This window comes from Papio anubis, chromosome 11 (genome assembly GCF_008728515.1).
Source record: "Papio anubis isolate 15944 chromosome 11, Panubis1.0, whole genome shotgun sequence".
NCBI classification, from domain to species: Eukaryota; Metazoa; Chordata; class Mammalia; order Primates; family Cercopithecidae; genus Papio; species Papio anubis.
Window position 1 is genome coordinate 33,305,834 of NC_044986.1, and position 25,680 is coordinate 33,331,513.

Here is a 25,680-nt window from a genome sequence, read left to right on the forward strand (position 1 = left end):
TATTGTCACCCGGGCTGGAGTGTGGTGGTGTGATAATAGCTCACTACAGTCTTGACCTCTTGGGCTCAACAGATCCTCCCACCTCAGCCTCCTGAATAGCTAGGACTACCAACATGCTCCACCATGCCTTGCTAATTATTTTTTATACAGATGGAGTCTCACTATGTTGTCCAGGCTGGTCTTGAACTGGCCTCAAGTGATTCTTTTACCACAGGCTGCCAGAGTGCTGGGATTGTAGGCATGAACCACCATGCCTAACATAAGGCCCTATTTAAACATCTTTTTAGAAGTTGTAATATGTATATTATTTTCTCCCATTATAGAAAATAAAAAAAGAGGAATTAAACTGTAACTCTACCATCTCAACATAGAATCAGTCTTACCCCTTCCAACCCTTTTCCTTTTCCATGCATGTATTGATCTTTTTTTGTTTCTTTAGACGAAGTCTCGCTCTGTTGCCCGGGCTGGAGTGCACTGGTGCAATATCAGCTCACAGCAACCTCTGTCTCCCAGGTTCAAGTGATTCTCCTGCCTCTGCCTCCCGGGTAGCTGAGATTACAGGTGCCTACCACCATGCCAGGCTAATTTTTGTATTTTCAGTAGAGATGGGGTTTCACCACGTTGGCCAGGCTGGTCTCGAACTCCTGACCTCAAATGATCCACCCACCTCGGCCTCCCAAAGTGCTGGGATTACAGGCATGAGCCACTGCGCCCAGCCATATTGATCTATTTTTTTAAAGTTTTTATTTCCTGTTACACTGTGTTCAGCTATCTTTAGCCACCTTAAATTCCCATGGATGAGTTTTCATAAACTTTTTTAGAATAGATTGAGATTTACAGGAAAGTTGCAAAGATAATACAGAATTTCATGGATGAGGTTTTTATATTGATATGTAATAAATGTATGTATTTTCAGAGTACATGTGATAATTTAATACATGTATATAATGTATAAATATTAAATCAGAGTTATTGGGATATCCATCACCTTAATATTTATTTTGTCTTTATGCTAGGAACATTATTTGAATTATTCTCTTCTACCTATTTTGAAATGTACAATAGATTAACATTAGCTATAATCACTCTTCTGATCTATCATAGGTCTTATTTCTTCTGTAGTTGTGTCCACTAATCAAACTCTTCATCCTCACATCCCCACTACCTTTCCTGGCCTCTGGTAACCATCAATCTACCTCCATCTCCATGAGATCCACTTTTTTAGCTCCCATATGTGAGTGAGAACATGTAATATTTGTCTTTTCTGTGCTTGGCTTAGTTCAGTTAACACAATGACCTCCAGTTTCATCCATGTTGCTGAGAATGACAGAATTTCATTCCTTTTATGGCTGAATAATATTCCATTGTGTATATATACCACATTTTCTTTACCCATTCCTCCACTGATGGGCACTTAGGTTGATTCCATATTTTAGCTATTGTGAGTAGTGTCGCAATAAACATAAGAGTGCATATATGTCTTTGATAATATTGATTTCCTTTCTTTTGGACACATACCCAATAGTGGAATTTGCTGGATCATATTGTAGTTCTATTTTTAGTTTTTGGAGGAAACTCCATACAATTTTCCATAGTGGCTGTGCTAATTTACATTCCCACCAACTGTGTATAAGAGTTCCTCTTTCTCTGCATCCTTGCCAGCATCTGTGAATTCCTGTCTTCTTGATAGGAAATTTTAAGTGGGATGAGGTGATACCTTGTTGTGGTTTTGATTTGCGTTTCTCTGATGATTAGTGATGTTGAGCATTTTTTCTTATAGCTGTTGGCCATTTGTATGTCTTGAGAAATGTCTATTTTGATCTTTTGCCCCGCCTCCTTTTTTTTTTTTTTTTTTTTTTTTTGAGACGGAGTCTCGCTTGTGCTCCCAGGCTGGAGTGCAGTGGCGTGATCTCGCTCACTGCAAGCTCCGGGCCTCGGTTCACGCCATTCTCCCGCCTCAGCCTCCCTGGGCTGAGACTACAGGCCGCCACCACGCTAGTTTTTGTATTTTTAGTAGAGACGGGTTTCACCATGTTAGCCAGGATAGTCTTATCTCCTGGATCTGCAGGATTCAATCTCGGCCGGCCTCCCAAAGTGCTGGGATTACAGGCTTGACATCATACCGGCTTTTTTTTTTTTTTTTAAGACATGAGTTCTCGTTATGTTGTGTATGCTGGAATCAAACTGGACTCAAACGGTCTTCCTGGGGCTGGGCTTAGTGACTGAGGCCTGTAATCCCAGCACTTTGGAAGGCTGAGTAGGTGGACCATCTGAGGTCAGGAGTTCAAGGCCAGCCTGGCCAACATAGTGAAACCCCATCTCTACTAAAAATACAAAAAATTAGCCGGGCATGATGGTGAGCACTGTAATCCCAGCTACTTGGGAGGCTGAGGCAGGAGAATCACTTGGACCCCGGAGGTGGAGGTTGCAGTGAGCTGAGATTGCACCACTGCACTCCAACCTGGGTGATAGAGTGAGATTCCATTCCCCCACCCCCGCCCCCCCACCAAAAAAAACACTGCCTGCTTCAGCCTCCCGAATAGCTGGGACTACAGGCAAGCACCACCACATATGGCTTTGCCCATTTTAAGATAGGATTATTTGTGGGTTTTTTTTCCTATTGAGTTGTTTGAGCTCCTTGTTTTATTTATTCTGGTTATTAATCCCTTATCAGATGGATAGTTTGCAAATATTTTCTTCCATTCTGTGGGTTGTCTCTTCACTTTGTTGATTGTTTCCTTTGCTGTGCAGAGCTTTTTAGTTTGATATAATCCTATTAGTCTATTTTTGCTTTTGTTGCCTGTACTTTTGAAGTCATATACAAAAAAATTTTTGCCCAGATCAATGTCTTGGAACATTTCCCCAGTGTTTTCTTCTGGTAGCTTCGTAGTTTGAGGTCTTAATTTAAGTCTTTAATCCTTTTTTTTTTTTTTTTTTTTTTTGAGACGGAGTCTCGCTCTGTCGCCCAGGCTGAAGTACAGTGGCCAGATCTCAGCTCACTGCAAGCTCCACCTCCCGGGTTTACACCATTCTCCTGCCTCAGCCTCCGGAATAGCTGGGACCACAGACCCCCACCACCTCGCCCGGCTAGTTTTTTGTATTTTTTAGTAGAGACGGGGTTTCACCGTGTTAGCCAGGATGGTCTTGATCTCCTGACCTCGTGATCCGCCCGTCTCGGCCTCCCAAAGTGCTGGGATTACAGGCTTGAGCCACCGTGCCCGGCCCTTTAATCCATTTTGATGTGATTTTTGTATATGGTGAGAGAGAGAGTTGAGTTTCATTCTTCAGTTTAGGGCTATCCAGTTCTTCAAGAATCATTTATTGAAGAGATTGTCCTTTCCTCATTGTATGTTCTTGGCACCTTTGTACTTTCGGTACTGACTAGAATGAGTTGGTTGTAAATGCATGTATTTATATGTGAGTTTTCTATTCTGTTCCATTGGTCTATGTGTCTATTTTTATGTCAGTACCATACTGATTGGGTTACTATAGTTTTGTAGTAGATTTTTAGGTTGGGTAGCATCATGCCTTCAGCTTTGTGCTTTTTGCTCAGGATTGCTTTGGCTCTTTGGGGTCTCTTGTGGTTCCATATAGATTTTAGGATTTTTTTTCTATTTCTATTTCTTTGGAGCAGCAGTCCCTAACCTTTTTGGCACCTGGGACCGCTTTTGTGGAAGACAATTTTTCCATGGACGTGGGGGGATTTTTTTTTTTTTAATGGTATGAACCATATTTATTGAAAACATTATTTCTCACCTTTCTCAAATTGAAGACTGCAAAAATAAGAGCAGTGCTTTACTGAGTTGTCATTAACCTTGAGAGCAGTGGCGCCGCCTCTCCACGCTCTGGGGACGGTGGAAACCGTGGCTGGTGTGTGCCACATCTATCCCACTTCGCTTTACAAAACAGTTCTGATGTCACTATCGTGGCCGGGCGCGGTGACTCACGCCTGCAATCCCAGCACTTTGGGAGGCCGAGGCGGGCAGATCACGAGGTCAAGAAGATCAAGACCATCCTGGCTAACACGGTGAAACCCCGTTTCCACTAAAAATACAAAACCAAAATTAGCCGGGGGTGGTGGCGGGCACCTGTAGTCCCATCTCCTCTGGAGGCTGAGGCAGGAGAATGGCGCGAAGCCGGGAGGCGGAGCTTGCGGTGAGCCGAGATAGCGCCACTGCACTCCAGGCTGGGCGACAGAGCTAGACTCCGTCTCAAATAAAAACAAAAACAAAACAAAACAACAAACTATCATACATGACATTTACATTAGAAAAAGAGAGCTGAATGTAGGGATGGAGGATGGTTTGGGGATGAAACTGTTCCATCTTAGATCATCAGGCATCAGATTCTTGTAAGGTGCTCAGCGCCCTAGAACCCTCGCATGGGCAGTTCACAACAGGGTTCCAGCCTCTGTAAGAATCTGGCACCACCACTGATCTGATAGGAAGTGAGCTCAGGCGGTTATTCTCACTTGGCCACCGCTCACCTCCCGCTGTGCATCCTGGTTCCTAACAGGCTACAGATGGGTACTGTTCCATAGCCCGGGGGTTGGGGATCCTTGCTGTAGAGAATGCCATTTGTATTTTGATAGGGATTGGATTGATCTGTAAATTGCTTTAGGTAGTGTTGTCTTTTTTTTTTTTTTTTTTGAGACGGACTCTCCCTCTGTTGCCCAGGCTGGAGGCTGAAGGGCAGCGGCGCGATCTCGGCTCACTGCAAGCTCCGCCTCCCAGCTTCACGCCATTCTCCTGCCTCAGCCTCCCGAGTAGCTGGGACTACAGGCGCCCGCCACCATGCCTGGCTAATTTTTTTTGTATTTTTAGTAGAGACGGGGTTTCACCGTGTTAGTCAGGATGGTCTCGATCTCCTGACCTTGTGATCTTCCCGCCTAATTATTCTAATCCATAAGCATGGAATATGTTTCCTTTTTGTGTGTGTGTCCTCTTTAGTTGCTTTCATCAGTTTTTTAGTTTTCCTTTTATAGATCTTTCACTTCTTTGGTTAAATTGATTCCTACGTAGTTTATATTCTTTGGTAGCTATTGTAAATGAGATTGCTTTCTTGATTTCTTTTTCAGATTGTTTGCTGTTGGTGCATATAAATGCTACTGATTTTTGCATGTTGATTTGGTATCCTGCAACTTTTACTGAATTCGTTTATTATTTCTTTTTTTTTTTTTTTTTTTTTTTTTTTTTGAGACGGAGTCTCGCTCTGTCACCCAGGCTGGAGTGCAGTGGCCGGATCTCAGCTCACTGCAAGCTCCGCCTCCCGGGTTTACGCCATTCTCCTGCCTCAGCCTCCCGAGTAGCTGGGACTACAGGCGCCCGCCACCTCGCCCGGCTAAGTTTTTGTATTTTTAGTAGAGACGAGGTTTCACTGTGTTAGCCAGGATGGTCTCGATCTCCTGACCTCGTGATCCGCCCGTCTCGGCCTCCCAAAGTGCTGGGATTACAGGCTTGAGCCACCGCGCCCGGCCCGTTTATTATTTCTAACAGTCTTTCATGGAGTCTTTTGATTTTTCAATACGGATGAGTTTTTATATCTTACTTTTGCATCCTTTTCTGGGAATTATTACCTGCTCATGTTTGGCAAACTTCTACTCTTCTTCAAGATTCAGTCTTGAGTGCCACTCCTGGGCGGTGTTGTATTATCCAAAGATTAGGAAAAAATGCATGCTTACGTGCCAGCAAAGCAGAGCCATCAGTGTTTATGAGGGAAGAAACAAAAAAGAAGGCTTGCAGGCTGTGGGAGAAGCCAGAACTTTGTAGTTTTGTTTGGTTTTGGAGACAGGGCTTGCTCTGTCACCCAGACTGGAGAGGAGTGGCAAGGTAATAGCTCACTGAAGCCTCCATCTCCTGGACTCAAGTGATCCCCCAACTTCAGCCTCTGGAGTAGCTGGGAGTATAGGCATACCCACCATGTCCAGCTAACTTTTTTTTTTTCAGGTTTCATTCACTTTATTTTTCTTGTATAAAAACCCTATGTTGTAGCCACAGCTGGAGCCTGGGTCCACTGCACGGAGACTCTGGTGTGGGTCTTGACAAGGTGGTCAGTGATTTCCTGATAGGGAGACTTGGTAAATACAGTCTCCTTCCAGAGGTCAGGGGTCAGGTAGCTGTAGGTCTTAGAGATGGCATCAAACGTGGCCTTGGCGAAGTTGCCCAGGGTGGCAGTGCAGCCCTGGGCTGAGGTGTAGCAGTCATCGATACCAGCCATCATGAGCAGCTTCTTGGGCACAGGCGCTGAGAGGATGCCAGTGCCCCTGGGTGCAGGGATGAGGCACACCAGCACAGAGCTGCAGTGGCCTGTCACCTTGCAAGGGACAGTGTGGGGCTTGCCCATCTTGTTCCCCCCCCCCCAGCCTCTGCGCACGGCGACAATGGAGAGTTTGGCCAGGATGATGACCCCACGGATGGTGGTGGCCACCTCCTTAGAGCACTTAACACCCAGGCTGACGTGGCCATTGTAGTCCCCGATAGCAACAAACGCCTTGAACCTGGTGTGCTGGCCAGCACGGGTCTGCTTCTGCACCGGCATAATCTTCAAAACCTGGTCCTTGAGAGAGGCACCCAAGAAAAAGTCAATGATCTCTGATTCCTTAATGGGCAGGGAGAAGAGGTAGATCTCCTCCAGGGACTTGATCTTCATGTCCTTGATCAAGCGGCCCAGCTTGGTGACCGGCATCCACTCGTTATCCTCGGCCTTGCCTCCGCAAGCTCCGCGGCCTCGGCCCTGGCCCCGTCCACGGCCGCGACCCCGGCCCCGGCCCCGGATGCCACTGCTGAAACCTCTACGGAAGCCACCGCCGTTCCCCATCCCAGGGCCTCCAGGTCCCCCTGCTGCACCAGCGTCATCCACCATTTGGTGTTTTCTCGGAGAAGAAGCACTTTTTTTTCTCTTTCAAAATTTGTAGTAGAGATGAGGTCTCGCTATGTTGCCCAGGTTGGCCTTGAACTCCTGTTCTCAAGTGAACCTCCCGCCTTAGCCTCCCAAAGTGCTGGGATTACAGGCATCAGCCACTGTGCCTGGCCTGTAGTTCTTCTTTAATCTTATGTTTTAATTAATTTTGAATTATTTAGATGTCCTTGATGAGTCTTTCCTTCCCCTCAGTCGTCAGGATCTCTCTATTGTTTCCATTTCCTTACACACTTGTTTGCTACCACTTGGCCTGAACCCTTCAAAAAAGTCAGTATTACAAAAACTAAAACCAAATAGGTAGGAGGGCTTTTGTAGATTAAAATAAACTAGAGACAGAACCAAATGCAAGTGTGAAACTTGATTGGATCCGAATCAAAACAAGCCCCAAATATAAAATCAATTTGGGGGGACAAATGGAGAACTTTAAATATGGATGTATATTAGATAATATTGAATAATTAATGTTAATTTTCGTAGCTGTATTAATAGTATGATGGTTATGTCGGAGGATGTCCTAATCTTAGGAGATGCATGCAGATGTATTCCTGTTGTCTGCACTTTATTTTTTTTTTTATTTTATTTTTGAGACGGAGTCTCTCTCTGTCTCCCAGGCTGGAGTGAAGTGGCGTGATCTCGGCTCACTGCAACTTCCGCCTCCTGGGTTCAAGCGATTCTCCTGCCTCAGCCTCCCTAGTAGCTGGGACTACAGGCACGTGCCACCCCGCCCGGCTAATCTTTTGTATTTTTAGTAGAGACGGGGTTTCACCGTGTTAGCCAGGATGGTCTCAATCTCCCAAAAACGCTGGGATTATAGGCGTGAGCCACCGCGCCCTGCCTGCACTTTACTTTCAAATGATCCAGTGAGAATGGAAGGGTTTGGGCACTTTGAGAGAAAGGAAACACAAGCAAATTTGGCAACATGCTGAGACTTATGAATCAAGGTAATAGCCATTATTCTTTTAACTTTTTTTTTTTTTTTTTAATTTGAGACGGAGTTTCGCTCTTGTCCAGGCTGGAGTGCAATGGCACGATCTTGACTCACTGCAACCTCCGCCTCCCAGGTTCAGACAATTCTCCACCATGCCCGGCTAATTTTTGTATTTTTAGTAGAGACGGAGTTTCATCATGTTGCCCAGGCTGGTCTTGAACGCCTGACCTCAAGTGATCCGCCCGCCCCAGCCTCCCAAAGTGCTGGGATTATAGGCATTAGCCGCCCCGACTTTTAACTTTTAACTTTTTAACTTTTTGATAGGTTAAAAACTTACAAAAAACGTGGATAGAGGGGGTCTGTCTTGCCCACTACACCGATATGGTTAGGTTAGGTTAGGTTAGGTTAGAACCCGACATTCTGCTCGGTACTTCTTAGCCATTCACTCGCTTCAAGTACTCTGAAATGTAATTTAAAAAATTATAATTGGAATTCTTTTGGTCACTTCCTCTTTCTCTCTTCACTCCTCCCCTTTCCTCCTGATTCTTTCTTGAGGCGCAACCACCTGAGAGAGGCTTCTGTCCCTCGGCGGTCTCCGTAAGTAAGTGAACCGTTACTGGCTGCAGGGCGCTGACGTCTGATTGTTGCGCGGTCACATTTTTCGGAGGAGCGCAGATTCGCATTCCCAATTTTAGGTGGCGGTCACAACTCATACTATTTGGACAGATGGCACAGAAACCGCTGCGCCTGTGAGTGACCGTGAATGGAAGCCTCTCTCTTTCTGTCTCTTTCGTGTGTGTAGGTGTCGACACGGGCGGGAGTGTTTCCCGTGACAGGAAGGGAGAAGGAAAAGGCGCACAGACACGGGGCTACTGGGGAGCTTAGGTGATGTCTTTTCCTGGCCGGGGCTAGCCTCTTTTCCTGGCTTTTTTCGCTTCTGAAGGGGTTTTTCTTGGCGACGCTCGTTGGGAGAGGCGGAAGCTCCCAGAGTTAGGCCTCCTCCATCTTAGGGGGCAGTCTTGGCCTCTGACACATCCTTTCCCCTTCGTTTCTCCTGTCCCCATATATTTAGTCACCAAATACTCTTAGCCGTTGGGCCCACTGATGGGCCCTGGGCAGTGGTGGACAGAGTAGATAGGGACGCTTCCCTGGCGCACTTCTTTTTGCGGGGAGGAGGGGCGCGGGTGGTGGCTTCATTCAGCAAGTATTTATTGAAGAATTGCAGGTGTGCTGGACGCTGTGGTAGGTGTTGCAACAGATCGAATTTCTGCTTTAACGAAGCCTATAGTATAGAGGGACAGGCACTAAAGAATCCAGATAATGGGCCGGACGCGGTGACTGAGGCAGGAGAATCGCTTGAACCCGGGAGGCGGAGGTTGTAGTGAGCCGAGGTCGCGCCACTGCACTCCAACCTGGGCGACAGAAGATACTCCATCTCAAAACAAACAAAAGAAAAACCAAACCAAACAAACAAAAAAACAAAACAAATAATGGCCGGACGCGGTGGCTTACGCCTGTAATCCTAGCACTTTGGGAGGCTGAGGTGGCCGGATCACTTGAGGTCAGGAGTTTGAGACCAGCCTGGCCAACGTGGTGAACCCTGTCTGTTCTAATACACACAAAAAATTAGCCAGGCGTGGTGGCGCGTGCCTGTAATCCCAGCTGCTCAGGAGGCTGAGGCAGGAGAATCGCTTGAACCCAGAGGCTGAGGTTGCACAGTGAGCCGACATTGCACCGCTGCACTCCAGCCTGGGTAACAGAGCGAGACTCAGTCTAAAAAAAAAAAAAAAGGGGGAATTCAGATAAATGTGAAGTTACCATAGTGATAGGGCCAGGTGCAGTGGCTCACGCCTGTAATCCCAGCGACTCGGGAGGCCGAGGCAGGAGGATCGCTTGAGTCGAGGAATTCAAGACCAGCCTGGGCAGTATAGCAAGGCCCAGTCTCTACAAAAAAATACAGAAAAAAAAAATTAGCTGGGCGTAGTGGTCCGAGCTAATTGGGAGGCTGAAGCGGGAGGACCACCTGAGCCTGGGGAGGTCGAGACTGCAGTGAGCTGTGATCATGCTGCTGCTCTCCAGGCTGGGTGACAGTTTGAAACCTTGTCTCAAAAAAAAAAAAAAAAAAAAAAAAAGCAATAGTGGTAAATTTTGGGAAGAAAAGATTCATGGTTGTGGGAGAGTGCATAAGAGGCGTGTTTGGCTTAATGGTAGGAGTCAAGAAGGCTTCCCGAGAAAGTTAGGGTTGAGCCTTGGGAAATAGAGTAATCAATTGCTTAACAGCAGGGTTATGTTCTGAGAAATGAGTTGTTAGGCGATTTTGTCATTGTGCGAACATCTTTGGTGTACTTACGGAGACCTAGATGGTATGGCTTCCTATACACCTAGGCTAAATGGTATATAGCCTGTTGCTCCTAGGCTACAAAGCTGTACATCATGTTACTGTACTGAATACTGTAGGCAATTGTAACACAACAGTAAGTATTTTTGTATTTAACTATAGAAAGGGTACAGTGAAAATACCTGTCCGGGTGTGTTGGCTTTCACCTGTAATCCCAATGCTTTGGGAGGCCGAGGTGGGTGGATCACCTGAGGTCACAAGTTTAAGACCAGCCTGGCCAGCATGGTGAAACCCTGTATCTACTAAACATACAAAAATTAGCCGGGCATGGTGGCGGGTGCCTGTAATCTCAGCTACTCAAGAGGTTGAGCCAGGAGAATGGCTTGAGCCTGGGAGGTGGAGGTTGCAGTGAGCCGAGATCGCGCCACTGCACTCCAGCCTGGGCCACAGAGTGAGACTCTGTCTCAAAAGAAAAGAAGAAAATACTGTATACAGGAAAAAAAAAAGGGTATACTCCTGTAGGACACTTATCATGAATGGAATTTGCAGAACTGAACGTTTCTCTGAGTAAGAGGTGAGTGAATGTATTACTTTACACTATTGTAGACTTTATGAATACTGTACACTTCACCTATATTAAATTTATAAAAACATTATTTGTTTTCAACAATAAACTTCAGTTTACTGTAACTTTTACTTTATAAACTTTAAGTTTTTTAAAACTTTTTGACGTGTTATAACACAGCTAAGATGCAAAACACATTGTACAGCTTTGTGTATATATAATATTTTCTTTATATCCTTATTCTACAAGCTTCTTTCTATTATTATTTTTTCTTTTTACCCTTTAAACTTTTTTTTTTTTTTTTGGAGACAGGGTCTCACTGTTGCCCAGCCTGGAGTGCAATTGTGCAGTCACGGCTCACTGCAACCTCAACCTCCTGGGCTCAAGTGATTCTCCCACCTCAGCCTCCTGAGTAGCTGGGACTACAGGCACAAGCCACTACACCTAGCTAATTTCTGTATTTTTTGTAGAGAGGGGGTTTTGCTATGTTACCCAGACTGGTCTTGAACTCCTGGGCTCAAGTTATCCTGCCTCAGCCTCCCAAAGTGCTGGGATTACAGACATGCGCCACTGTGCCTGGCTTTAAACTTTTTTTGTTGCAAACTAAGACACACACACACACACACACACATGAGTCTAGGCCTACACAGGGTCAGGATTATCAGTATCACTGCTGTTCACCTCCATATCTTGTCCCACTGGAAAGGCTTCAGTAGTAATAACATGCATGAAGCTGTCATCTCCTATGATAACAGTGCCCTGTGGAATGCTTCCTGAAGGACCTGCCTGAGGCTTTTTTACAGTTAACTTTTTTTTTTTTTTTTAAATACGTAGGAGTATACTCTGCAAAATAACAGTAAAGAGCATACCATACTAAATTTTTTTTTTTTTTTTTTTTTTTTTTGAGACGTAGTCTCACTCTGTTGCCCAGACTGGAGTGCAGTGGCGCAATCTCGGCTCACTGCAAGTTCTGCCTCCCGGGTTCACGTCATTCTCCCGCCTCCCTCCTGAGTAGCTGGGACTACAGGCGCCAGCCACCACACCCGGCTGATTTTTTTGTATTTTTAGTAGAGACAGAGTTTCACCGTGTTAACCAGGATGGTCTCGATCTCCTGACCTCGTGATCCGCCCACCTTGGCCTCCCAAAGTGCTGGGGTTACAGGCATAAGCCACCTTACCTGGCAATAGCTTACTAAATATTATATATATACGAGTGACATAGTTTATTATCATTATCAAATATTGTATACTGTACTAACTGTATGTGCTACACTTTTTATAACCACCAGCCCAGTAGGTGTTTATACCAGCATTACCACAAACAAATGAGTAATATATTGCACTGTGATGTTACAAATGGCTAGACATCACTAGGTGATAGGAATTTTTAAGTTCCATTATAATCTTATGGGACCACCATCATATATGTGGTCCCTTGTTGACCGAAACATTGTTATGTGCACATAACTGTATTTTTGTCTTTAACCTAAAAGGGTTATTGAAATGCTTAAGAATGACTTGGCATGATCAAATTTTCATTTTGGAAAGCAGTTCTGTCTGCAATGTGGAGAACAAATCAGAGCCAAAGTAGAGAACAGTTGGGATTAGGTGGAGTGATGACAGAGGAAAAGTTTAGGGATTAAAGTTTATTAAGGAAGTAAAATCAACAAGGCTTGTGATGGTTTAATTGTGAGTGAAAAGGAGTTGGCCCTGTTGGGTCATAGATTTCTATTTTTATTCAGCGGGATAGAGAACACTGGAAAAGGGCCCAGATGAGGAGATGAGGCACCTCATGATGTATAAACTGGACAGTGGATCGCCCAGAAACAATGATAATTCCATGTGACAACTGCTGTGATGGAAGAAATGCAGGATCCTATGGGAACACTAGAAATTGGTAACTAATAGGTACTAGAAGGCTTCCTAGAGGAGGTGGCGCTCAAAATATAAATAAAAGTCCTATTAGTTTATGACAGAGCTTGCTCTGAAATGCTGTAATATGGTTTTCTGAGGTTTTGAGAAGGGGATGACTTCTGAGCCAGCCAGGAAGGCTTCAGAAATGTGCTAAACCTTGAAGGATGGGAAAAGCTTAGATTCAGGATGGGTAGGGTGGAACTACCCTAGGGAATGACAGAGGCAGAGAGTAATCAAATTGCCAGTAAGTAACGTTTGAGTTAAGAAAACTTGCAGAAAGCACTAGAAAGACGACAGGTCAAGGCCTGTGGAAAGCTGTGGTTCTGTAGGCAGTGGGGAACCTCTTAATGTTTTGAGGAAAGGACATTAAGCTGACAACTTTATGTAGGATGGATAGGAAGAAAAGAAGGCATTAGAGGAAACATAAGTGTATTCTTTACTTTGAGTCTAACACTAGATTCATTGTATTTTTCTCTGATTCTTCCTCTGCCATAAGAAGGGGGTAGGGTGGGGTGGAGTGGAGTGGAGGTTGCAGTGAGCCAAGGTCGTGCCACTGCACTTTAGCCTGGGTGACAGAGAAAAAAAGTTTGGCAAGGTGGACAATAAAAGCATGCCAGAAAGACACACTCACAAAACAATTAAATTTTAATATTTCAAGATGAATTAAAAGACATTAAGAAAATGATATAAGCCATGGAAAAACCATATAAATCAGAATTAGAAACACTCAGAAATGAGATGATAGTAAAAGTCCCTTCACAACCTAGGGCCAGTTTACCTTACCGATGTCAGCTCTTGCCATTTTCTACTTCCTGCCCCATAACACTTCACATATACCTCCTGTTGTAGCCCTTTTCTTACAGATTTATAAAGATTAGAGTGTTTTCCTTTCCCTGATTATAAACTCTTTGAGGCTTAAACTGAGTCTTCCTCCACCTTGTACTGCTAACATGTTCATAGTATACTTGGCATATTGTACTTAGCGTATTGTAGCTGTCCAGAGCCTGTTTATCAAATGAATGACTGAAGCCCTGTACTAAGATAGGAGGAGTCAAAATAAAAAGGATAGAATGAATGTGAGATGTCTGGAAAAAGGGATTGATGGGACTTGGTGACTAGATGGGGTATTTTTGACTCTTGTTGACCGTGTCAGCCATAGACATGTCCACAAAACTTAGGAATGAGGAGAAGAAGCTGGCTCAATTGTGGAGTAAATGATAAGCTAAATTTTAGATATGGCGAGTGGGAGGTGTTGGTGAGACCCTCAGTGGATCTGCCCAGTGGTTTACGTGCTCTGAACCTTGCAAGGTAACTGCAGAGAGACTAAATCATGTATCTATCTAATCCAAAAGGCTAGTATATACCAAACCTGGCAGGCCCATTTGTTTCCTGAATTGCTATAATGTTTATCTCTTTGTTTGCAGCTTGGCTTGTGGAGATGTTGAAGGAAAGTTTGATATTTTGTTCAATAGAGTTCGAGCAATTCAGAAGAAAAGTGGAAACTTTGATGTAAGATGTTTGTTTTTACTGAATTTAATTTTACCTTTGTAGTCACATGTAAAAATAAAGTTTGCACTCCTTTAGGTCTTGATTGAACACATACCATTTCTGTTAAATTGAGTTCCCTTCATGAGCATAGGAACTTAGTAGCTACTGAGTGGTTAGGGGAGGGAGACCTATTTACTATACTATTGATCTTTATATTTTTTGACTTTGAATCTTGTTACTTTATCCCTGTACAAAAAACTGAAAACAGACTAGCAACACTTCCCTAAGTGATTCTGACCCCTGGGTTTGGGAAGCACAGATCTATTTCATGAATGTGGTGAGGATTAAGTCAGGTAACATATATACCAATGCATCACAGGCTTAAAAGCTCTATATGAATGTTGTGTATGGTTGCCAACTAGACTGTAAACTCTTAAGAGTACAGAAGAGAGTATTCCAGGTATGAGGATAATTTGTTCATTGGGTTAAAGGTTGAGTAAAGACAACAGTCGGGAAATGTGTTTTTTATGCCCTGTATTTCTCAGAGTTTCTAATATTTTAAGTTTTTTTTTTTGTTTGTTTCACATGGGGATCTTTAGAGATCTATTTCTATATTACTGTATATTCCAGGGAAGGATATGTGGAGAGAGCCATGAGTGGCAGAGTGGGACTGGGAATTTGAGGAGTCCTTGAATTCTAACTTCTTTTAAAAGTTTAGTTCCTTGACTCTAACATGAATTTGACAGCCAAAAGCCAAAACTTAATAATTTATAGAATCAGTGACTTAACAGTTGCTGCTAAAGAATTGTATATTGAAATCTGCAAATTGATTAAGAATAAACTGATTTGAAACTATTGAATAACTAGTTAAATATTACTATCAATTATGTACTGTTTGATATTTTAAAATCTCATATATCTGTTTAAAAAACTCATTTTAGCTGCTGTTGTGTGTAGGAAATTTCTTTGGCTCCACCCCAGATGCTGAATGGGAGGAGTATAAGACTGGCATCAAGAAAGGTATAGAAATTATTTTTATTTAACATACGATTTCTAATAAAATTTCAAGGGCCACAGTTCTTGCGGAGTTGTTTTTCATTATTTAAGAATTTAAGAATAATTTTCAGTATTTAAGAATTTAAGTTGTTTTTCATTATTGAGACTATCCCGGTGCGGTGGCTCATGCCTGTAATCCCTGCACTTTGGGTGGCTGAGGCGGGCGGATCACCTGAGGTCAGGAGTTCGAGACCAGCCTGGCCAACATGGTGAAACCCTGTGTCTACTAAAAATACAAAAATTAGCAGGGCATGGTGGCGCATGTCTGTAATCCCAGCTTCTCGGGAGACTGAGGCAGGAGAATCGCTTGAACCAGGAGGCGGAGATTGCAGTGAGCCGTGATCGCGCCACTGCACTTCAGCCTGGGTGACAGAGCAAGGCTCTGTCTCAGAAAACAAAACAAAACAGAAAATAGTCAAGCTACAAGGTTGGGTGTAGTATATCCTTAGTGGATAGCAGTTCCACATTTAGGATTGCTAAATATGGGGAATGTGAATGCATGGACTGTTTACTTTTGCTGTAAATATTTTTTCTATAGAGAGGCATATCTCAAGTTCTAAAGCAGATCTGGTAACTATATGGTGTCATGTCTGTTTCCCTCACTAGCTCCTATTCAGACATATGTGCTTGGTGCTAATAACCAGGAAACAGTAAAATATTTCCAGGATGCTGATGGATGTGAATTAGCTGAAAACATTACTTATCTGGGTAAGCTGATACTTGTTATATTTGTGTGTGTGTGTGTTTTTTTTTTTTTTGAGACGGTGTCTTGCTCTGTCACCCAGGCCGGAGTGCAGTGGCGCGATCTTGGCTCACTGTAACCTCTGCCTCCCAGGTTCAAGTGATTCTCCTGCCTCAGCCTCCTGAGTAGCTTGGATTACAGGCGTGTGCCACCATACCTGGCTGATTTTTTATAGTTTTAGTAGAGATGGGGTTTCACCATGTTAGCCAGGATCATCTTGATCTCCTGACCTCGTGATCCGCCTGCCTCGGCCTCCCAAAGTGCTGGGATTAGAGGCGTGAGCCACCGTGCCTGGCCGATATTTGTTGTATTTGTAATGAACATAATACAGTGTTCTCAGGAATTAGTGTCCCAGGAAATTTTTGGCTAGATTTTTCAGTGATTACAGCCTGAGATAATGGAGTTTGGAGGGTTTTTTCCCAAAGTCTGTATATGTGCTGCTATACCTTTAGGACAATGCCCTTAGAACAGTGGCATTTTTCCTTTATTATTTCTGCCACTTAGCCCCAATCTCGTTATGTTGCCACAACCCAGTACACACTTGTTTAGCCAACTAGAGGGATAAACTCCTTGTCTACAGTATATGGGATACTTAAGGTATAAATTATGTTCACACAAAGGAAATTTCATGTATGTGGCCTTACCATACAATCTTGCTGGATATATGCAGCTTACTTGTTAATTAGGCTCCCAACTATTTATCGCTCTAGGTTTCACTCTAAGGTTTTGGCAACTCACATTTTTAGTACTGTTCTTTGGGGATTTTTAACTTTTTTTTACTCTCCTTTTTCTGGTTCCAGGTACACTCTTCAGTTCCAGCTTAAAGTTGTTTCCTCCACAGTCCTCTGTATTGCTTTTAGTGGCTCTTTCAATGTCTGGCCATTTTCAAAAGCACTGTCAAATTTTGCTTTTGTTTTCCCCCCACCTACTGACAGTCTGCTGCCTCTTAGATCATTCAACTCCTTATTTTCTTTTTTTTTTTTTTTTTGAGATAGTGTCTCGCTCTGTTGCTCAGGCTGGAGTGCAGTGGCGTGATCTCAGCTCACTGCAACCTCCGACTCCCTGATTCAAGTGATTCTCCTGCCTCAGCCTCCTGAGTAGCTGGGATTATAGGCACGTGCTACCACACCCAGCTAATTTTTGTGTTTTTAGTAGAGACGGGATTTCAGCATGTTGGCCAGGATGGTCTCGATCTCCTGACCTTGTGATCCGCCTGCTTCAGCCTCCCAAAGTGTTGGGATTACAGGCATGAGCCACTGTGCCTGGCTTTTTTTTTTTTAATTGACTCTACTGTTCTTCACATTTCCTCTTTGTTGGTCTTATTTCTCTAGAAAGCTTCTTCATTTCCTTTGCTGTAAATGTCTTCTCTCTCCTTCCCCATCATAGTTCATCTTGGCCTTTAGTCTCTGTTTGGCTGTGGCCCTCCTGTTACCAGTCTTATTTTGTTCTAATCCTATGAGACTTCTTCAAGCAAAAATTGAAGGAAGGACTTTATTTGTTTTGTTGTTTTAATATGGAACTCCTTATGAATTTGCATGTCATCCTTGTGCAGGTGCCGTGCTAATATTATCTTTATCTTTCCAGTTTTAGTATATGTGCGCTGAAGTGAGCACTGTTTCTTTTTAACTACACATGTCAGATACACATTTTGAAATTCTGTTGTATATTTTAACATGGGCCTGACTTACGCAGTTCTCGGTATAGTCTGTAGATTTGGATTAAGGGCATTACTATAGATATTTGGCAGCCATTTTACTATATGAATTTAGTGTCAGGAGTGTAAAGAGCAGCTGAGGTACTTGGGTTACTTCTGTGAAATAGGTTTTTTGGATCCAGTAGGAGGATCAAGCAAAGAGCTTGGTAGTGAACATGTGATAGTGAGCTTGAAGTACTGGTAAGACATCCAACATATAGTTGGAAGTGAGAATTATTATTATTTTTTTTTTGAGATGGAGTTTCGCTCTTGTTGCCCAGGTTGGATTGCAATGGCGTAGTCTCGGCTCACTGCAACCTCTGCCTCCTGGATTCAAGCGATTCTTCTGCCTTAGCCTCCTCAGTAGCTGAGGTCACAGGTGTGTGCCACCATGGCCGGCTAATTCTGTGTTTTTTAGTAGAGACAGGGTTTCACCATGTTGGTCAGGCTGGTCTCGAAATCAAGGAAGAAATACAGTCATAAGGGAAGCACGTAGATGATAGTACCTTGGTGGGTGGGGATGGTATATCTTCATCTTGGGGGTAGGAAAAAAGACATAAAAGTGCTTAGAGGACTGTTTGAGAGGTGAAGATATTGTCAACTTCAAGGAATCTAAGTGAAGATAACATAGTTTCAGGAGAACATTGGCAGATATAGGGTGACCTTTAAGAGAGTGATGGGAGAGGGAAACTGATTGCAGGGGCTTAAGGAACTAATAAAGTAGGCTGGGCGCAGTGGCTCACGCCTGTAATCCTAGCACTTGGGGGGCTGAGGCGGGCAGATCACGAGGTCAAGAGATTGAGACCATCCTGGCCAACATGATGAAACCCCATCTCTACTAAAAATGCAAAAATTAACTGGGCATGGTGGCGGGCACCTGGAGTCCCAGCTACTCGGGAGGCTGAGGCAAGAGAATCACTTGAACCCGGGAGGTGGAGGTGGAGGTTGCAGTGAGCCAAGATCACACCACTGCACTCCAACCTGGCGACAGAGCAAGACTCCATCTGAAAAACAGAAACCAAAAAAAAAAAAAACAAAACAAAAAGCAGGTAAAGCACTTAGCATGGACTGCTCTTCAGAAGTTCAAAACTGAAGACGAGGAAGTTTCTTAGTATGTGTGTTCATTTTGGATGGGGATGATTGAGCATGTTTTTTTCTGAACAGAAAGCTCCAGCTGTGTAGACTCAGTAGATGAAAGGGAGGTGAAAACTGATGGAGCAAGGTCTTGAAGGCAACAGGAGGGAATAGAAACAAGGCCACAAGCCAGGAACAACCCTAGAAGAGAGTAGAGTCTTTAATATTTCCTAAACACTTGCTCTTTCCAAATGTTTTCCTTCACGTGGAAGTTGCTGCCTGCTCCCAAGCTGGGACTATGGGCACACGCTGCCATGCCTGGCTAATTTTTTGTATTTTAGTAGAGACGAGATTTCATCGTGTGCATCTTTTCTAGACTGTAGCTTCCTTAGAACTGTATTTTTCTTCTCATTGCCTTTTCCTGTGTCCTGATGTCTGCATTTAAGTCCATGTAGAGTCTTCTCTAGAAGGCAGAAAGCCTTTTTTCTAATCTTCTCTTCCTAGCTTTTTCTAGTAATATTTGTAAGGCACCTGGTGTAAACATACTGGCCTGTGGGCTCAGCAGCCTCCATGTAGGGCTGTTTGTATTTACTGAGCAGGAATATTGTTATAGCCATTCAATGGTGAATTGATGCCTAGCGGCCAGAAGGGAGTTGCTGGAGAGTTTACACTTCAGATATGTAAAATGGCAGGGACATAGGAGAATCATGGGAGATTCATCCCCCTATTGATGGCTTTTCATTCTGCAATTTTGACTAAAATTTGTTCGTTTTTCTTTGAACCCAGGTCGTAAAGGTATCTTCACTGGAAGCTCGGGGCTGCAGATTGTGTACCTCAGTGGCACAGAGTCCTTAAATGAGCCAGTACCAGGTTATAATTTTAGTCCCAAGGATGTGTCTTCTCTGAGAACGATGCTGTGTACAACCTCCCAGTTTAAGGGTGTTGATATCTTGCTCACATCCCCGTGGCCCAAGTATGTGGGGAACTTTGGGAATTCTTCTGTGAGTAGTACTTGTTCAGTTGGAATTTCTAAAAGCAAATTGCACTGGCTTGAGTTGGGCCTTTTTTCTTTTCCTGTTTATATTGAGTATTTTAGCTCTTGGGTACTTTTATTAGAAGTCTTTTGTGAAAATTTTCAGGATTCTAAAAGCTATATCAACTGACCAAAGCAAAAGTTAATTTCATGAAAGTGTGCTTCGTAGATGAGACTGCTGAAATCTTAGTTATAAAGGAATTTTTTTAATACTCTCTGCTTCAAGCGCCCTTTCCTAAGCCTCTTAATGTTTTGAGGCTTCACTGATAATTTTTTTTTTTTTTTTTTTGAGATGAGTCTCACTCTGTCACCCAGGCTGCAGAGCAGTGGTGCAATCTTGGCTCACTGCAACCTCCTCCTCCTGGGTTCAAACGATTCTCCTGCCTCAGCCTCCTGAGTAGCTGAGATGATAGGCATGCACCACTGTGCCTGGCTAATTTTTTTTTTTTTTTGAGATGGAGTTTTACTCTGTCACCCAGGCTGGAGTGCAGTGGCGCCATCTCTGCCCACCACAACCTCTGCCTCCTGGGTTCAAGCAATTCTCCTGCCTCAGCCTCCGAAGTAGCTGGGACTACAGGTGCACGCTGCCGTGCCTGGCTAATTTTTTGTATTTTAGTAGAGACGGGGTTTCACTGTGTTGCCCAGGCTAGTTGTGAACTCCTGAGCTCAGACCATCTGCCTGCCTTGGCCTCCCAAAGTGCTGGGATTACAGGCAGAATTTTTTGTATTTTTAGTAGAGATGGGGTTTCACCATGTTGGCCAGGCTGGTCTCAAACTCCTGACCTCAAGTAATTTGCCCACTTCAGCCTCCCAAAATGCTGGGATTACAGGCATGAGCCACCGCACCCAGCCTAATTTTTGCATTTTTAGTAGAGAGGGGGTTGCCCAGGCTGATCTTGAACTCCTGGGCTCTAGTGATCCACCTGCCTTGGCCTCCCAAAGTGCTGGGATTACAAGTGTGAGCCACCATACCTGGCCAGATTTTATTATTTTATGAGTAATCTTGAAAAGGATGGTACACCAGGAGTGACAACTATCATGGGGAGTGAAATACTACACTGGTGGTGGTAAGCCTAAGGAATATTTTGAAAAGGTTATATGTGAGGGCAGAAAACATTGGCTGAGCTTCATTGAAGGGAAATGTAAGAGTGCGTTTGGGGACAAATCTCCATGGATGGATTCAGGATTATCAGTGATGATCCAGAAGTGGAACCTGTACACCACCCCTTGCCAATTTCAGCACCATGTGTCCATGACCAGAAAGGCCAACAAGATACCAGGCATTATCGAAGATGCTCTCTTCTTTTTTGACAAACCCATGGTTACTCTTTACCTAGAATACAAGGGGTAGTGCTGGTTGGAGCACAAGGATATAGCAAAGCTAGGGAAGATCTAGAGAAGGGCTGCTAAAGTGATGAAGGAAGAGAGAAAGACACATGTGATGCTCTGTAAGGAAGGATGAGAAAATGAGGCCCCTTCGTTTTGCAGGGAGCTAAAAATTGATTTTGATCAAGGCTTATAAATAACCATACAGTATATTTATGGAGGAGAAAAGTATAGTTCACCAGTCCCTAAGATGCTAGGACCAACCTCAAAGCTAATTCCCTGCCCTTCAGCAGAAACCTGAAGGAAACAAGCATAAGACAAAAGAAAATTCCTGCTTTACATAGTGGAAAACAAACTTGGTTAGCTTATTTCCAAGTAATACCTTCTCTTAGAATAGAGTTCATAAATAATGCTGTGGGTGAGAGATCACTTAATTGGTTGTTAACAGAATCTGAGGTGTTCTGATGTTACTTAAGAAGGGTGTGGTTGCCGGGCGCGGTGGCTCAAGCCTGTAATCCCAGCACTTTGGGAGGCCGAGACGGGCGGATCACGAGGTCAGGAGATCGAGACCATCCTGGCGAACACGGTGAAACCCCGTCTCTACTAAAAAATACAAAAAAACTAGCCGGGCGAGGTGGCGGGCGCCTGTAGTCCCAGCTACTCCGGAGGCTGAGGCAGGAGAATGGCGGGAACCCGGGAGGCGGAGCTTGCAGTGAGCTGAGATCCGGCCACAGCACTCCAGCCTGGGTGACAGAGCAAGACTCCGTCTCAAAAAAAAAAAAAAAAAAAAAAAAAAAAAAAAAAAGAAGGGTGTGGTTATGCCCTTCCTGAAACTGCTACTTCCTTGACTCAAGCAAAATAAAAGATTATATGCTCGTGATGAAGTCCTTGAGTACTCTATACCAGATATTCTGTGGATCCTAGGAGCCCTGAAACCTAGCTTTTCACTTTGATTTTCTGAATTGACTATGACTCTCTGGACCTGTGAACTACAGATGCAGTACAAACAAACTAGAGGCTGGGTGTGGTGGCCTACGCCTGTAATCCCAGCACTTTGGGAGGCCCAGGCGGGCAGATAACGAGATCAGGAGTTTGAGACCAGCCTGACCAACATAGTGAAACCCCATCTCTACTAAAAATACAAAAATTAGCTGGGTGTGGTGGCACGTGCCTGTAATCCCAGCTACTAGTGAGGCTGAGGAAGGAGAATCGCTTCTTGAACCCAGGTTGCAGAGGTTGCAGTGAGCCGAGATCGTGCCACTGTACTCCAGCAGCCTGGGCGACAAAGCAAGACTCCATCTCAGAAAAAAAAAAAAAAAAGCAACTAGAAGCTCAGTCTGTGGGCTCCAGAGGGAGAGCTTACTTTCCAAAAAAGGTTTTAATTATGTTTTGGGTATTAATATAGAGGAGTAACCTTTTAATCTCTGGCTTCCAACAGTTGTTCCTATTTCTACATTCATAATAGTTCAGCTTCCTTATTTTTTTTTTTTTTTTTTTTGAGACGGAGTCTCGCTCTGCCGCCCAGGCTGGAGTGCAGTGGCCGGATCTCAGCTCACTGCAAGCTCCGCCTCCCGGGTTCACGCCATTCTCCTGCCTCAGCCTCCCGAGTAGCTGGGACTACAGGCGCCCGCCACTGCGCCCGGCTAGTTTTTTGTATTTTTTAGTAGAGACGGGGTTTCACCGTGTTAGCCAGGATGGTCTCGATCTCCTGACCTTGTGATCCGCCCGTCTCGGCCTCCCAAAGTGCTGGGATTACAGGCTTGAGCCACCGCGCCCGGCCCAGCTTCCTTATTTAAGATTTTTTTTCTCTGATTGCCATATGTATGAAATTCACTGTGCAATTCCTTCTGCCCGCATTTGTATTCATGTGTAAATTTCAAAGACATTTCAAAATGTCTTATTATTTATTTGCATTTCTTGTTAACTTTTGGTCTGTATGGATGACTAAGTTTTTGTTTACTAGGGAGAAGTGGATACCAAAAAATGTGGTTCTGCTTTGGTTTCCAGTCTTGCCATGGGCTTGAAACCAAGATATCATTTTGCTGCTTTGGAAAAGACCTATTATGAGAGGCTTCCATATCGGTGAGTAGCATTTCATTCTCTTTGGCTTTTTGAAGAATTTGCCATGGATCTTCTATATGAACTTCTCTTGTTCGTTTTTAACCATATATAACGTCTTGGTTCCATTTGGTTACTCAGACAGTGAAATAAGTGACTCTCAAGTCATTCATCTTCTCTGAGTTTGTTCCCTAAGTTGAAATCACTTTGGAATTCCTTCAGTTTCAGAATCAAGAACTTGTATCAGTTTTTTCCTTTTCAGGGCCAGGCATGGTGGTGTGTGCCTATAATTCCAGCTACTTGGAAGGCTGAGGCAGGAGGCTTGCTTGAGCCCAGGAGTTTTAGGCTATAGTGTGCAATGACTACGCCTGTAAATAGCCACTGCACTCTAGCCTGGGCAACATAGGGAGCCCCATTTCTTTAAAAATTTTTTTACCACAAATAAATATGAGATAATGCATATGTTAATTAGCTTGATTTAGCCATCCCACAATATATACACATTTCAAAACAGCATGTTGTATACCATAAATATATACAATTTTTAGTTGTTAATTAAAAGTAAATGAGAAGGAAAAATAACAAAAAAATTTTTTTTTGTCTTTTTCTTTTTTTGAGACAGAGTCTTACTCTGTTGCCTGGCTGGAGTGCAGTGGCATGATCTCGGCTCACTGAAACCTCCGCCTCCTGGGTTCAAGCGATTCTCCTGCCTCAGCCTCCTGAGTAACTGGGATTACAGGTGCGTGCCACCACATCCAGCTAATTTTTTTTTGTATTTTTATTAGAGATGGAGTTTCACCATGTCATTCAGGCTGGTCTTGAACTCTTGACCTCCTGATCCGCCCACCTCAGCCTCCCAAAGTGCTGGGATTACAGGCATGAGCCACTGCGCCCAGCCAAGAAAGTATTTTTTTTTCTTTTTTTTATTTAGCACTCAGAGGTGGAGTTTTAATTTTTTAAATTTTTGTGGGTACATAGTAGGTATATAGAGGTCAAGTTAATTCTTTAAAAAAGAATATATTGCCAAGAAAACCAGTGTTTTACAAGTGAGCGAGTTAAGTAAAAGCTCAGAATTATCTTCACTGATAAAGGGCATGGATTATCTTTAAAATAACTTATTTCCCTTCTTTTTTTACAAAAGTAATATACACTTGTTGCCAGTTAAAAAAATGTAAGTGAGCAAGAGGAGAATACCCCCCTTACCATAATCCCACAGCCTAATGCAGAATCATAGGTGATACAGCTTTTTCTGTTAAATCTCCATATATGCATTCCAGAAAAATGTCTTGTTCTCTAAAAATATACTGCAAAAACAGAAGTTTTGGGAACAAGCCACTCAAAACGTACACAGTTCTTAAGAATCTGAATACAGTTTTTCATAGAACATATGAAAATGGCCAATAGGGCTGGGTGCAGTGGCTCACGCCTGTAATCCTGGCACTTTGGGAGGCCAAGGCAGGCAGATCATGAGGTCAGGAGATCGAGACCGTCCTGGCTAACACAGTGAAACCCTGTCTTTACTAAAAATACAAAAAATTAGCTGGGCATGGTGGCGGGCGCCTGTAGTCCCAGCTACTCGGGAGGCTGAGGCAGGAGAATGGCGTGAACCCGGGAGGCAGAGCTTGCAGTGAGCAGAGATTGTGCCACTGCACTCCAGTCTGGGTAACAGAGAGGGACTCCGTGTCAAAGAAAAAAAAAAGGCCAATACACATATAAAAAGATGCTCGTATCATTAGCCATTATGGTAATGCAAATCAAAAGCACAATGATATACCACTTAATACCCACTAGGAAGGCTGTAGTCAAAAAGGCAAATACATAATAACAAGTGTTGGCAAGGTTGTGGAGGAATTGGAACCCTCACACATTGCTGGTGAGAGTGTAAAATGGTGCAGCTGCTTTGGAAAACTGTTTAGCAGTTCTTGAGAGGTTAAACATAAGAGTCAGCAGCATGGTAATGGCAATTTTATTCCTGTCCCAAGATAAGGGAAAACATATGTCCACACAAAAACTTGTACACAAATGATCATAATAGCATTATTCATAATAGCTCAAAAGTGCAAACAACCCAAATGTCCATCACCTGATGAATGGGTAAATTAAAAGTGGTAAATATATGATGAAATGTTATTTGGCAAGGAAAAGCAATGAAGTACTGATATGTGCTACAACATGGTTGAACCTTGAAACTTCATGTGAAGTGAATGAAGCCAGACACAAAGGACTACAGATTTTTTTTTTTTTTGAGACAAGATCTCATTCTGTATCCCAGGCTAGAGTGCTGAGGTACGATCATGGCTCACTGCAGCCTCAACCTTGTGGGCTCAAGTGATTCTCCTAACTTAGCCTCCTGAGTAGCTGGGACTATAGTTATGCACCACCATACCCAGTTAATTAAAAAATTTTTTTGTAGAGACAGTCTCACTGTGTTGCCTACGGTGGTCTCAAACTCCTGGGCTCAAGCAGTCCTTTTGTTTCAGCCTCCCAAAGTGCCTGGCTTATTTTATTTTAGCTCTTTATTACACAAAAGAAGAGGCAATAGTAAAA

The 25,680-nt window shown here is 43.6% G+C and overlaps 1 protein-coding gene, 1 non-coding gene and 1 pseudogene across 10 annotated transcripts in view; 1 reads left to right on the plus strand and 2 right to left on the minus strand.

Annotated features, from left to right (window-relative positions):
* Positions 1-5,905: 5,905 nt before the first annotated feature.
* Positions 5,906-6,956, minus strand: LOC101000650 (annotated as a pseudogene). The gene has a single exon (XR_651889.4). The product of XR_651889.4 is annotated as a 40S ribosomal protein S2 pseudogene (transcript).
* Positions 6,957-8,351: 1,395 nt separating this feature from the next.
* The window catches only part of CWF19L1 (CWF19 like cell cycle control factor 1), a 35,306-nt gene continuing 17,977 nt past the window's right edge, over positions 8,352-25,680 (plus strand). For 2 of the 8 annotated variants that reach the window (XM_003904118.5, XM_017944205.3), the window contains exons 1-6: positions 8,463-8,595; positions 14,088-14,172; positions 15,093-15,171; positions 15,814-15,915; positions 19,503-19,717; positions 23,039-23,157. In XM_003904118.5, the coding sequence (XP_003904167.1) occupies positions 8,573-8,595; positions 14,088-14,172; positions 15,093-15,171; positions 15,814-15,915; positions 19,503-19,717; positions 23,039-23,157 (623 nt within the window). In that variant the 5' untranslated portion in view covers positions 8,463-8,572. The other 6 variants (XM_021943583.2, XM_021943582.2, XM_017944206.3 and 3 more) reach the window with 6 other exon arrangements.
* LOC116269551 lies at positions 17,457-17,562 on the minus strand. The gene has a single exon (XR_004177178.1). It is a non-coding gene; the product is annotated as a U6 spliceosomal RNA (small nuclear RNA).